Source organism: Vespula vulgaris, chromosome 10 (genome assembly GCF_905475345.1).
Source record: "Vespula vulgaris chromosome 10, iyVesVulg1.1, whole genome shotgun sequence".
Lineage (NCBI taxonomy): Eukaryota > Metazoa > Arthropoda > Insecta > Hymenoptera > Vespidae > Vespula > Vespula vulgaris.
The window spans coordinates 253,656-265,252 of NC_066595.1; the positions used below are offsets into that span (position 1 = coordinate 253,656).

Consider the following 11,597-nt stretch of genomic DNA (forward strand, 5'->3'; position numbering starts at 1 on the left):
TTACTGTTTAGAAGCTGATCATGGCATTTACACGTGATCGTGAGCCGTAAACAAAATCTATATCTGTCATTCTCAAGGCGCGATACGTACATTTTCGTACGATTATCTAAGCATATTGAAACAAACGGCTCATTATGAACACTTAAGCGCGCTAGACTTTTCAATTTTTTTTTTATCTTTTTTCTTTCTTCTTTCTTTTTTTTTGTTTTTTGATATATTATTCGAATCTATCTTCATCTCGCGCACATCCTATTGAAACCATTAATATCGTCTATTAATTAAGTTGCAAGAAATTTCTTAACAACAAATTGTGTTACGAAACTTGAAAAGATTTGATGCAACGATATATTAGGAAAAATATGATAATGTTATATTATCGCATGCAATAGTCAAAGCTTAACTGGAAAAATGTGCCACGTGCTATGATGTTCATTGAACTAGAAAAAAGTCGTTTCTTTTAGCAGCAAAATAGATATCTCGCGCGTTATGTAACGATGACTATGTTCTCTCGGCACTTCTATTTGACAGGTCATGGCTGTTTTTGTTCTTACCCGAAGACAATCGAATGAACGAATCTAATGTTAAATAATCTTAATCCTAATCATTGGAAAACTACCATCGAGTCGTAATAATCGCAACTGACATAATTATGCATTTCATAAAGCATTCCTTGTATTATCTGATTTTTTATTGATAGAGTCAAACAAACGCACATAGGAATACTTTCAAATTAAATACACATTTCGTCACAAAATAGTCACAAATAGTCACAATCGTAATTGCATCTTACTTACCGATTTACAACGTATATATAAGACTATACTTCATTATCAAGTGTAGCAATAGTAACAGAAAAATAGATACCACATATTCGTCCTTACTTAAGGCGTCGGAATCAACCGTTTCGCATTGCTGCAAGGAGCGCCTTTGGATTTTCATCTTGTATCGCAGTCCTGCATCGTGAGACTGCATTTGTAGCAGCTTTGCCGACTAAAAGTATGAAATAAAAAAAAAACTTTCTTCGTAACATTCTTATCGCATATTTCTAGTGTTTGATACTCGAGTTAATCTATGATCTACAAGCTATATAATCTATTTAACTAATACAGCGAAAACGCTAAGTACCCCTTAATTTTGCGACTCGTTGAACGCCGATATTTAATTCCTTCAAATTTATCGAAAGATCTCGATTACTGTTCATTCTGATTTCGTGATTTCTAATCAGATCACTGTTTATAGCTTTCAATTGTAATAATCGCTTCCTCATTTCCTCTACATTTTGCAATATTCGTGCATCTTCTAAGCGAATAACAACACTTTTAAGAAGAACAGCAGTACTAGCAGCTTCCGCTTGAAGTTTCGCATCGACATCTTTTAAACCTGTAATGAACAAAAATAAATCTTAAATTATTATGTTTACATATTTATATTTCGTCACCTTTGATTAGCTTCTGATGACCTCGATACGTGTAACATGAATTATTCAAAAATACGTTAAATAATGAGATATAACCTTTGACACGTTCTAAAGCTTCCAACATCTTACTTTCATCGTTTGGAAATTTTGATTCAGAATTGAGCTCTCTAAGACCCAAATACATCGCTAAAGATTGAACTATATCACCAGCAAACGTCGAGTCTTCCGTTTGTACCGTTATTTTTCCAGAAGGACTTGCTGTAAAGCAATGGACTTTATTATCTCTCAATCCACGAAGCCAAAGTTCGATCGAGGCAGCGTTTGGTCCTTCTTCCGCGACTTCAAACTCCTCTGCCAACAGAAGACTTTGATTCAACCATAATGCAATACGCTGTGCTCTCTCAGCAACCTACATAAATATCGTGATTCTGATTAATCTTGACATATGCATCATTACGTTGTAATCTCTTCTAATAATTTACCTCCATAGTAACACCGCTATCTATTACCGTTCGAGAAGCTTCCTCTGGATGTGAAATAATTTCATACATACAAAATCTGGGTAATTGTCTTGTCATCTCGAAAACCTGTAAGATAAAAGAGCATTAGTATAAAAAAAATAGTAAATGATATTTATTATTATATTTGTAAAACTATTCTAGCTGTTTATGAATGCTAAATGCCTGTAATAAATCTGCACCAGCTGGTCCAACGCTAATTTTTACATGAATATCGATAGGCCCATTTTTCGGAGGACGTAATTCAATTTCTAATTCACCTTGAGGCCTATTTGGATGAGCTACGAGTGTTTCACCCTCGAATACACCTTCTGCGAATACTATGGCACAATGAACCTGTGTGAAAGATGATGGTAATTGAAAGAATTATTTGTAATAATTTTACGATCTAACAAATTAATGTATTACCAAAAGACCTGGTCCTGCTGCAACACCAAGACGAGCTGCACCTCTAGCTGATATTAAACTGATTGCTAGCTTTGTATGATGATACATATTTGGAACCGATGCAGCTCTTTGTCTGAGTTCCATTTGTAATGCTTGTTTCTTAGACATTAATTCGCGCATTATTTCACCAGGCTCTGGAGCATCCATTGCAGTTCCAGGAGCATATCCACGTACTGACAATGTTACTCTATTATAATAAAGACTTTCTACTTGGCAAAAGTGAACAAAATTAAATGAAATTTGAATACCTTCTCCAGAAACAGATACAGCAACTAAATCCGGTCTACCTTGTCTTCTATAGTCAGCCTCTACAATACCAGCTACACCAGTAGACAATTGTATTTTAAATATGACATCTCCAGTATTACATGATCTTGCATCAACTTTTCCACTACTCCATCCGGTAATGAGCTCCAGCACACCATCTCCGTTTATATCAAAATTTCGTATGGATACTGCTCTGTGTTTAGACTGGAAATAAAATAGATAAAATGGATGTAGATAGTTTATTGTAGATATCTTTTCATCTATACTCCTCACTTTGACTCGCCAAAGTCTTTGGCCACCTTCGTAAACGCCTATTGTTCCATTTCCCACTGCATATGCAAATTGTTTGTTAGAAAGTCCTGCTAATGCAGTTACCGATGCAGTTTCTTTTGTATCCCACACTATTGCATCTTCTTTCAATAATTTTATTTCAAAATCTTTTGTCCCAATAAGCAACTACAAGTGTTATAGGATTAAATAACGAAATTTATGAAATAAATCATTCATATAAAAAGATTTATTAGATATATAAGTATTAGTAAATTATACCTCATTCTCATGATCACCTTCAAAATCAAATATTGCAATGGAAGTAACTATGTCTCCCATCACTGTCCAAAAAATTTCCGTTCCCTTGGAATCTAAAACAGTTATCGAACTATTTCCACCAACGACTGCTACTTGATCCGTTAGCCATCCAAGTTTTCCTATCGTTATATACAGTGCACCATCCGTCATCTTTTAAATAAAGATGTAATAGCAAAGCATTGTTCATTAAATTATCTAATAAATATGATTAAATATCATAATTGCTACACAAAATACCTCTTTATAAAAAATATCAGCATTATCTTCTACGTGATAAGCAAGAATATGTGTAGCAGTTCCTATCAAAAGAATATCTCTTTCATCTTCTCCAAGATGACCAGTGCATATTGCTGTTACCTAAGAAATTAATAATTTCAATCTTATATTTTCTTATATAATATAATATATTTGTTTTGTATCATTCTCTAATATTGAGATGTTTTAATTCATGTTTCTTAAATATTCGCACGACCTGACTGTCAATTTGCAATTCAGCAAGTTCTCCACTCCAAGATAATCTTCCATCTGGTTGCTCAGAATCATTGTTCTTAATTTGAGGTTGTCTATGAGGACTGTGTACTAAAATATTTCCTCCAGAGGTTACAGCTGTTAAACAAGCATGAGAACCATCAAATTTTCCACTAGCTACAAGACCTGATTCTATATGTTTCTGAATATTTAACGAAAATGCGGCCATCTAGAAATATTGTAAATTAGATGTATTAAGGTCCAAGTAAATAACACCTTTTTCTACTGCTAATACTAGGTATACTAGTAGGTATTGTAGTGTATTGATTTTTTCTGCCATATTATATAACACACCTTGTATCAACTGTACATCAAATTTAGTTTGTAAATGATTCATAACAAAAACAATCTTTGCTCCCTTAATAAAAAATCATTATCTACTTCAGATATTTTATATTACGTAATGTATGCATATTACATAGTATATAACAGTTATAAATATATATTGTAATAATATATTCGTATTACTAAATAAAAAACGCGCATATACGATTACAATTAAAATGTAATAATGAAGTAATGATTTGTTATGCTTAGATAAATACATAAATTTATGTACGATGCATACCCTACATAATGTATAATATATTTATACTGTACACATTTATTAAAGCAGAAATATAATACAATAATAATTACATGAAAACATATAGAAAACTCTCACGCATCAGCAAGATCGCAATTTAGGTCACAATACACTCGCAGGTACAGTAAAGTAGTCTTAAAAAAGGAATCACTGTCTTTGACCACTGCCACTACCACCGGCAGTAGCTTCGGGATTGGTTGCCGATGTTAAAAGAACAAAGATCAATGCCGGAACAATATACATCCACTGAAATATTAGAAAAGAGAATAAATAATAATTCCAAGTCCTCATATTATGATACAAGAGTGTAATGCAAATCTTACATATTTTGCAAGGAATGATCTGTTATCTTTGGTCTCTCCTCTTTCCCTAGCTTCACGTTCTCGTTCTAATTTCTGAATATAAGTTGCTGTATCTGGTATTGGTCCGCTATCAGGATACTTGACTATTACATTTGTAGTCCACATATTTGTAAAAGGGCTGTCCATAACACATGGAGCAGAAGACGATAGACTTACTGCTATTGGCTCTGCGGCACTATCTAACCATATTGTTAAAATATCTTCAAGATCTGATCCAAGTAAATAACACTGCAATTTATAAATCTAACTTATGATTCCTATCTAATTAACTAAATCTCACAAGTTGGAAAAATATGTCTATGCGTAAAAGAAAAATTTGTAATTATACCGCCGGTATAGAAGTTAAGAAAGTTGTTTCACTTCCAGACGAAGTACGGGCTACTGCTTTTAATCTATATTTTCCGTCGTTCTTAGCTAGATCTTTTAATTGATTAATTTGTGCTTGTAAAAGCCCATTTTGTCCAACAACCGAAGCTCCACTACGTACACTAGTGATCGTTACATTCCCTCTTTCTACAAAACTTGGTACTGGTTCATCATTGAGCGCATGCCATAATCTCAACTGAAGCCAACCATCGATATCAAGTTCGATCTACAATTTAAACGATCGTTATTTCATTATATTACTTCTCAACGTTTCTACGAATCTGACGAAACATAATGACTTCACTAACCCCATACGTAAACGATGATATTCCTAGGAATAGACTAAAGATAACACATGGCAGATACATGTCGTTGACTTATTTATGGATTTACTAGTTTAAAATTAAACAATAAAAATCATGAAAATGATAAAACAATCACAGAATCAAAAATGCATCAATTTCATTGCGCATCAAGAGCTTCTGGTTTATAGAAATTTATCTATGTAACTGTATTAGGGAAATTATAATACAGTTGTAAACGCTAGCAGGCTGGCCAAGTTTGAAACTTGATTTACACAAGCAAAAAATGAACCAACACCAGTGTTGGTACGCAACTACGCATATTATTTTTATAAAATCATGCAACTATTAAATACGTTGATATAATTAAGCAAGATCGATTTCTTCGAAGGTGTTTATATTATCATATATAAAAACATTAAAGTATAAAAACATTAAAGCTGTTTACCACCTTTTAATCGTAACGTTTGTGATTTCAGCGACAGATATGGACGAAATATGAACTACAAGCGCAATAGGAAAACGCATTGCATTGCACGCAGTCGATACAAGAATACTTATTGTTTAAATCGCGAAACGCGAACGAACAATCGCTGCTTCTATCTCACGATATTTTTATTTTAACGACACAAACACTCGATTACTTCATTGTTACGCACGCGATTGCAAATAGAAAAATACAAATAAAATAATTTCTATCATTGTTCTAATAAGAAACTGTACAAATTATTCAAGAAATATGTGATAGAGAAATATATTTACTTTAATTCTTCGTTGATACTTGCAGGAAAGCCATCCTGTCAGAACTTCGATGTTCACTCGTCGAAATACAAAACAAGACTGATCCAGTAACACTCAAAGTCAAAGCTTTGAATTTGTTGACGTCACACGTAACCAAGGACCGCCTTTGTATTCAATATTTAAATGTAAAATAGAATAAATTGTATATAGTATTGAAGAAATGTATTATATTGGAATATATTTGTTTTAACTCTTCGTTATTATTAATATTATATTGTAGGATTATTAATATAGTTGCAGGAAATACGTCTTCGATATTCACTCGTCGGAATACAAAAGAAAACTAACTCGGTAATTGTCAAAATTAATCCTAAGCGCCAATATGTTTATATTACGTCATATCATACTTTATTTATATTATATGTTTATGTATATAATAATCCCGAGATTAAAATTATTATTTTAAGTTTCTCGCGTGTTAACATCTTTGTAATGTTTAAGCGAATGTACTATTGTTTAAATAATTGACAAATTATCGAAAGTATTAATTTCGTTTTTCTTAATATTACGTGTAGACGATAATCTCGTTTGAAACATAAGTGAATTGAAATATTAAATTTAAATTATTCTGCTAAACGTTTCTTATAAGATTGTTATGTTTTTAATAAATAAAATATAACCAAACGTTTTTACAAAATTTAACAGTATCTCAGGAACTAAGATCTTTTGGTATGATCGATTAATGACGTATTCCTTATTTTCATCAGCGAATCGTCTTTGAAAAGCTTATAAAAATATCTGAACGACGTGACTTTTCCGTATGAATATCACAAAACGCGCTTCTTTGCATTTGGAATGGATCAAAAAATCTCATCATCGGCTTACACATCAAACGAAAAAACGATCGTTTTGTTCACATCACGAAAGATACACCATTCAAGTATTTATATGAAAATCAGTAAATATAGTACAAGCTTCTGCTCTTTTGCCGCAAAGTTCAAGAGGCGCCACTATACGAACCTTTTTTTCACGAAATATGGTACAAACAATTTACGCCAACAACGAATCCAGGCATCGTTCTTGACCGATTTTAATAAACAAGATCTCTTTTTAAAGATGAAGGTTTAAGCGAGGACATAGCTTTCTCGAATTTTTGAAACAGCTTTATTTCTATGCATAAATTATTCTCGAAAGAACGCAATATTTTAACGCGATTTTTTTTCCAGAAGAAATTATATTTTTTCAAAAATTCGAAAAAGTGATATTCTCGCCCAAACCTTCGTCTTTAAAATGAGATCTTGTTTATTAATATCGCTCAAGAATTATGATTGCTCTCATTGTGGCGTAAATCATTAAAAAAAAACCAGAGATGACGAATAGCCTTAATACAGAATAAAGAATGTTTTCAAAGAACTTTGTTGAGTTTCAGCATCCGCGATGCACGACCTGAATGGTGTAGACTAAAAACGAGTTAATAGAAATAAATCATCGTTTTTTTTCTATGAATTTGATCCATCTGAAAATATTAAGACCCTTTATGAAAAATTATTTCTATAAAGGTTATAATTATAAGAACATATTATATCTACGATTAATTGCGAGTCTAAGATAGTATAAGATGTTGCATTGATTCGAAATCGTGACAACAGCGCAAATCTGCCTTCTCCTTTACAAAATGGTCGCCGGTTCTCTTCCCGAATGCTCAGATCCGCCACGTGGACAAAGAACAAAGGAGGTCCTACTACTTTGAAAATTTCAGGAGAGATTGTCGATTAAATTACAATTTTGGTAAAAACGAAAGTTCTTTTTAATTTATTAATCAATAAAGTTTAATGAATAGTTACGGCAAATTAATAATATCAGAAAATGTATTTTAATAATCGTATAACCTTAAACCATCAAGTCCGCTGCACGTTTGGTCATTACTTCTCGAATATTTTAATAAAAGTTTTATTTCTTTATTCATGTTATAATATACGTAATAGAAAAAGTTTTAAGAATCGTAAATAAATTGTTTTCCTCTTAACTACATTTTCATATTTAAATTTTTTTAAACAAAAAAAAAATTTCTTTTAATAATCAAATATCGATTTCATATGAATTTATCTTATCTTTTTATGTAGATATTTTAAGCTACTTCAAAAGCTAAAACATGGGTAAGGAAAAAGTTCATATTAACATTGTTGTCATTGGACACGTAGATTCTGGCAAATCTACTACCACTGGACATTTGATTTACAAATGTGGTGGTATTGATAAGCGTACCATTGAAAAATTTGAGAAGGAAGCCCAAGAAGTAAGTTTTATAATACTTTATTAACTATTTTATTGTAGCTAAGTTATGTCATAACTAGAACGATAAAATCTTGAATTGATCTCTATCTTAGAACTATGAAGCCTGATGATAATTTATCGGAGCATTAAAATTTTTTTATTTTTGCATAATATTATGGCATTGTGTATAGTTAGAAGAAATCTCATTATTTCTCACGTAATCTACTTTATATATCAATTGTATTTTTGGAAATTATAGATGGGTAAAGGTTCCTTTAAATATGCGTGGGTTTTGGATAAGCTGAAAGCAGAACGTGAACGTGGTATTACTATCGACATTGCTCTTTGGAAATTTGAAACCTCCAAATATTATGTCACAATCATAGATGCACCTGGACACAGAGATTTCATAAAAAACATGATCACTGGTACTTCTCAAGCCGATTGTGCCGTATTAATTGTTGCTGCTGGTACTGGAGAATTTGAAGCTGGTATTTCAAAGAATGGACAAACCCGTGAGCACGCTTTACTGGCTTTTACTCTTGGAGTAAAACAACTCATTGTTGGTGTCAACAAAATGGATTCTACCGAACCCGCATATTCCGAGACTCGTTTCGAAGAAATTAAGAAAGAAGTGTCGTCCTATATAAAGAAAATTGGTTATAATCCAGCTGCCGTTGCATTCGTACCAATTTCTGGTTGGCACGGAGATAACATGTTGGAGGCATCGAGCAAAATGCCTTGGTTTAAGGGATGGCAAATTGAGCGTAAAGAAGGTAAAGCGGAAGGAAAATGTCTTATCGAAGCTCTCGATGCTATTCTTCCACCTTCCAGACCAACCGACAAACCACTCCGCCTCCCACTTCAAGTAATTATTTATTTAATAAATCTACCTGATCAAAAATCTAAGATCTCTCTCTTAACGGTTCATACGATATCATTTTTACAGGATGTTTATAAGATTGGAGGTATCGGAACGGTACCGGTCGGTCGTGTCGAAACTGGTGTATTGAAACCAGGTATGGTCGTTACATTCGCCCCTGCAGGCTTGACCACTGAAGTAAAATCAGTGGAAATGCATCACGAAGCTCTACAAGAGGCTGTTCCCGGCGACAATGTGGGTTTCAATGTGAAAAACGTTTCTGTCAAAGAATTGCGTCGTGGATTCGTTGCTGGGGATTCCAAGAGTAATCCGCCTAAAGGAGCTGCTGATTTTACTGCTCAGGTAATAAACTACTTTTCTGTTCATAACTTTTCAAGAGAGAATAAAGTTCGATTTATTTCAACAATGAACACTTAATGTATGTTACATAGGTCATTGTACTAAATCATCCAGGACAAATTAGCAATGGTTATACGCCGGTTTTGGATTGTCATACTGCTCACATCGCTTGCAAATTTGCCGAAATTAAGGAGAAGTGCGACCGTCGTACTGGCAAGACTACCGAGGAGAATCCAAAATCGATCAAATCGGGAGACGCCGCTATAGTTACTCTTGTACCAAGCAAGCCTATGTGCGTCGAATCTTTCCAAGAATTTCCACCATTGGGACGTTTCGCTGTCCGTGACATGCGTCAAACGGTAGCAGTCGGCGTAATCAAGGCTGTTACTTTTAAGGATGCAAGCGGTGGAAAAGTCACCAAGGCTGCCGAGAAAGCACAGAAAAAGAAATAACTATTTTCCGTATATGTTTTTCGCCGGACTCTCCGGTCTATTATAGCTGAAACAGTTAGCGTTCTTTCTTCATATCTTTCATATAAGGTGGAATCTATATCGATGTTTTTATCATTATCGTTTTTGTTTTTTAAAATCCTTTTTATAAATTTATATTCTACGAAAAGTAACAAAGTTGACTTTTATTATTTTAGACATGATAACTGCACATTTATCCAAGTTTTTCAACGTACGTCGATCTTATTAAGATTATTATTTCGTAACTTGTTTCATCGTAAAGAATTTCGCAGGGAAGGCAACGAATCGATGAGCCGTTGTCAATAATGACAAAAACAATGCTCTTACATGAGATATATGAAGCAAGAGTAAGCTACTGCATAACATCTATTATTTCATAACTCAACACAAATGAAATAATAATTTAGCTCGGCTTAATTATATTTTTTTAATTATTATACGGAAAAAATAAATTCTCCATCTGCGATATTTATCCTTCTACCATACAGATCCCTTTTTACTTACATTTTATTTTAATATTATGATTTATAAAAGCGGTCGTGCGATTACATCGGTTCGATGTTTTTACGAATAATGAATTTAAGTAGATGGCGATAGCGTTGATACGAGACGAATTATGAATTATTCGTCCACCGGCGAGAGGGAGCAGTGCTTTCGAGAAATATGGCTACGTTCGTAACTGGTGTTTCCACTTTTTTCAATATATTTTCACAAAGCTCAAAATCGTTAGGGCGCGATGTGAGTACGATTAAGATGCTTAAAATTCTTTATATATATATATACATATAGATGCACACCAAAAGTCTGGTGATATTTTTTACTGTATTTGACATGGTTATAGATCATCGACCAAGTATCCTAACCTTTTACAAATTAAAATTTTTTCTTTTGCTTGTGTGAAGTATAGTACTACCTACAACATAATAACATTGTAGTTTCAGCAAATACGCAATTATGTTGGCTGCAGAATGAGACGCGATGCTAAACGTAGAAAAATGGCAGGACAATATGCGGAAGAAAGATTGAGATTGGTTGCAATGAAGCGAAATGATATTTTACCTATTGAAATTAGAGTAATTGAATTCGTACTCTTTCTGCAGTTTATAGCAGAATTTTACAATATATTTTTTATTTATTTTAGGATCTTGTTGAGAAAGAAATACAAGAAAAGATTCCTAGGCAGACTGCATTAAGACAATTGACTTTTCGGTGTGTATTAACGTCGCGACCTAGAGGTGTCGTATACAGATGGAGATTCTCAAGGATAGTGTTCCGTAGCTTAGCGGATTATAATAAATTAGCCGGTATACAACGAGCTATGTGGTAGGACACGAAATGTACTTCGATAATAAAGAAGAAATTTGATCTTCGTTTCTTCTCTCGTGTATGTTAGTATTATATCATTTTATATATGCGTAGATTAAATTGTAAAAAGTGAAAAATACAAAAAAAGATCTTAAGATTCGTTTTTATTGAACCTTATTTTGTAAAATTTAAAAATGACGAAAT

The 11,597-nt window shown here is 33.0% G+C and overlaps 4 protein-coding genes across 9 annotated transcripts; 2 read left to right on the forward strand and 2 right to left on the reverse strand.

Annotated features, from left to right (window-relative positions):
* Positions 1-670: 670 nt before the first annotated feature.
* On the reverse strand, positions 671-4,543 carry LOC127066707 (Bardet-Biedl syndrome 2 protein homolog). Of its 5 annotated transcripts, none has more exons than XM_051000751.1 (12): positions 4,405-4,543; positions 3,710-3,934; positions 3,475-3,594; positions 3,199-3,387; positions 2,923-3,105; positions 2,631-2,853; positions 2,344-2,555; positions 2,101-2,271; positions 1,900-2,004; positions 1,514-1,826; positions 1,126-1,380; positions 671-990 (listed from the first exon to the last, which is right to left on the reverse strand). In XM_051000751.1, the coding sequence occupies exons 2-12, from the start codon at positions 3,932-3,934 to the stop codon at positions 896-898; spliced, it is 2,091 nt and encodes a 696-aa protein (XP_050856708.1). In that variant the 5' UTR covers positions 4,405-4,543; the 3' UTR covers positions 671-895. The 5 variants fall into 5 exon arrangements, with proteins under 5 accessions (XP_050856708.1, XP_050856706.1, XP_050856707.1 ...); XM_051000749.1 differs by having other exon boundaries at positions 1,439-1,826; XM_051000750.1 differs by having other exon boundaries at positions 2,631-3,105.
* Positions 4,352-6,213, reverse strand: LOC127066716 (ER membrane protein complex subunit 10). 2 transcript variants are annotated; one of them, XM_051000764.1, is made up of 5 exons: positions 6,144-6,213; positions 5,388-5,471; positions 5,042-5,305; positions 4,675-4,956; positions 4,352-4,597 (listed from the first exon to the last, which is right to left on the reverse strand). In XM_051000764.1, exons 2-5 carry the CDS (start codon positions 5,445-5,447, stop codon positions 4,499-4,501), a joined length of 705 nt encoding a protein of 234 aa, XP_050856721.1. In that variant the 5' UTR covers positions 5,448-5,471; positions 6,144-6,213; the 3' UTR covers positions 4,352-4,498. The 2 variants fall into 2 exon arrangements, with proteins under 2 accessions (XP_050856721.1, XP_050856722.1); XM_051000765.1 differs by lacking the exon at positions 6,144-6,213 and having other exon boundaries at positions 4,675-4,941; positions 5,388-5,590.
* Positions 6,214-7,752: 1,539 nt separating this feature from the next.
* Positions 7,753-10,556, forward strand: LOC127066712 (elongation factor 1-alpha). Its single transcript, XM_051000760.1, has 5 exons — positions 7,753-7,910; positions 8,246-8,418; positions 8,656-9,264; positions 9,346-9,621; positions 9,711-10,556. Exons 2-5 carry the CDS (start codon positions 8,275-8,277, stop codon positions 10,068-10,070), a joined length of 1,389 nt encoding a protein of 462 aa, XP_050856717.1. The 5' UTR covers positions 7,753-7,910; positions 8,246-8,274; the 3' UTR covers positions 10,071-10,556.
* Positions 10,557-10,614: 58 nt separating this feature from the next.
* Positions 10,615-11,548, forward strand: LOC127066720 (28S ribosomal protein S14, mitochondrial). Its single transcript, XM_051000776.1, has 3 exons — positions 10,615-10,826; positions 11,024-11,161; positions 11,230-11,548. The coding sequence occupies exons 1-3, from the start codon at positions 10,752-10,754 to the stop codon at positions 11,413-11,415; spliced, it is 399 nt and encodes a 132-aa protein (XP_050856733.1). The 5' UTR covers positions 10,615-10,751; the 3' UTR covers positions 11,416-11,548.
* The last annotated feature ends 49 nt before the right edge of the window (positions 11,549-11,597 follow it).

Excerpts from the sequence above, each read along its gene's own strand:
- LOC127066707 (XM_051000748.1), bottom strand. The coding sequence starts at position 3,934 with ATGGCCGCATTTTCGTTAAATATTCAGAAACATATAGAATCAGGTCTT. Across the intron at positions 1,827-1,899 it reads ATAGCGGTGTTACTATGGAG|GTTGCTGAGAGAGCACAGCG; the intron begins GTAAATTATTAG and ends ATATTTATGTAG. Across the intron at positions 1,381-1,438 it reads TCATCAGAAGCTAATCAAAG|GTTTAAAAGATGTCGATGCG; the intron begins GTGACGAAATAT and ends TGTTCATTACAG.
- LOC127066716 (XM_051000764.1), bottom strand. The coding sequence starts at position 5,447 with ATGTATCTGCCATGTGTTATCTTTAGTCTATTCCTAGGAATATCATCG. Across the intron at positions 5,306-5,387 it reads TATCATCGTTTACGTATGGG|ATCGAACTTGATATCGATGG; the intron begins GTTAGTGAAGTC and ends TTTAAATTGTAG. Across the intron at positions 4,598-4,674 it reads GATCATTCCTTGCAAAATAT|TGGATGTATATTGTTCCGGC; the intron begins GTAAGATTTGCA and ends CTAATATTTCAG.
- LOC127066712 (XM_051000760.1), top strand. The coding sequence starts at position 8,275 with ATGGGTAAGGAAAAAGTTCATATTAACATTGTTGTCATTGGACACGTA. Across the intron at positions 8,419-8,655 it reads TTGAGAAGGAAGCCCAAGAA|ATGGGTAAAGGTTCCTTTAA; the intron begins GTAAGTTTTATA and ends TGGAAATTATAG. Across the intron at positions 9,622-9,710 it reads CTGCTGATTTTACTGCTCAG|GTCATTGTACTAAATCATCC; the intron begins GTAATAAACTAC and ends TATGTTACATAG.
- LOC127066720 (XM_051000776.1), top strand. The coding sequence starts at position 10,752 with ATGGCTACGTTCGTAACTGGTGTTTCCACTTTTTTCAATATATTTTCA. Across the intron at positions 10,827-11,023 it reads CAAAATCGTTAGGGCGCGAT|TTTCAGCAAATACGCAATTA; the intron begins GTGAGTACGATT and ends ATAACATTGTAG. Across the intron at positions 11,162-11,229 it reads TTTTACCTATTGAAATTAGA|GATCTTGTTGAGAAAGAAAT; the intron begins GTAATTGAATTC and ends TATTTATTTTAG.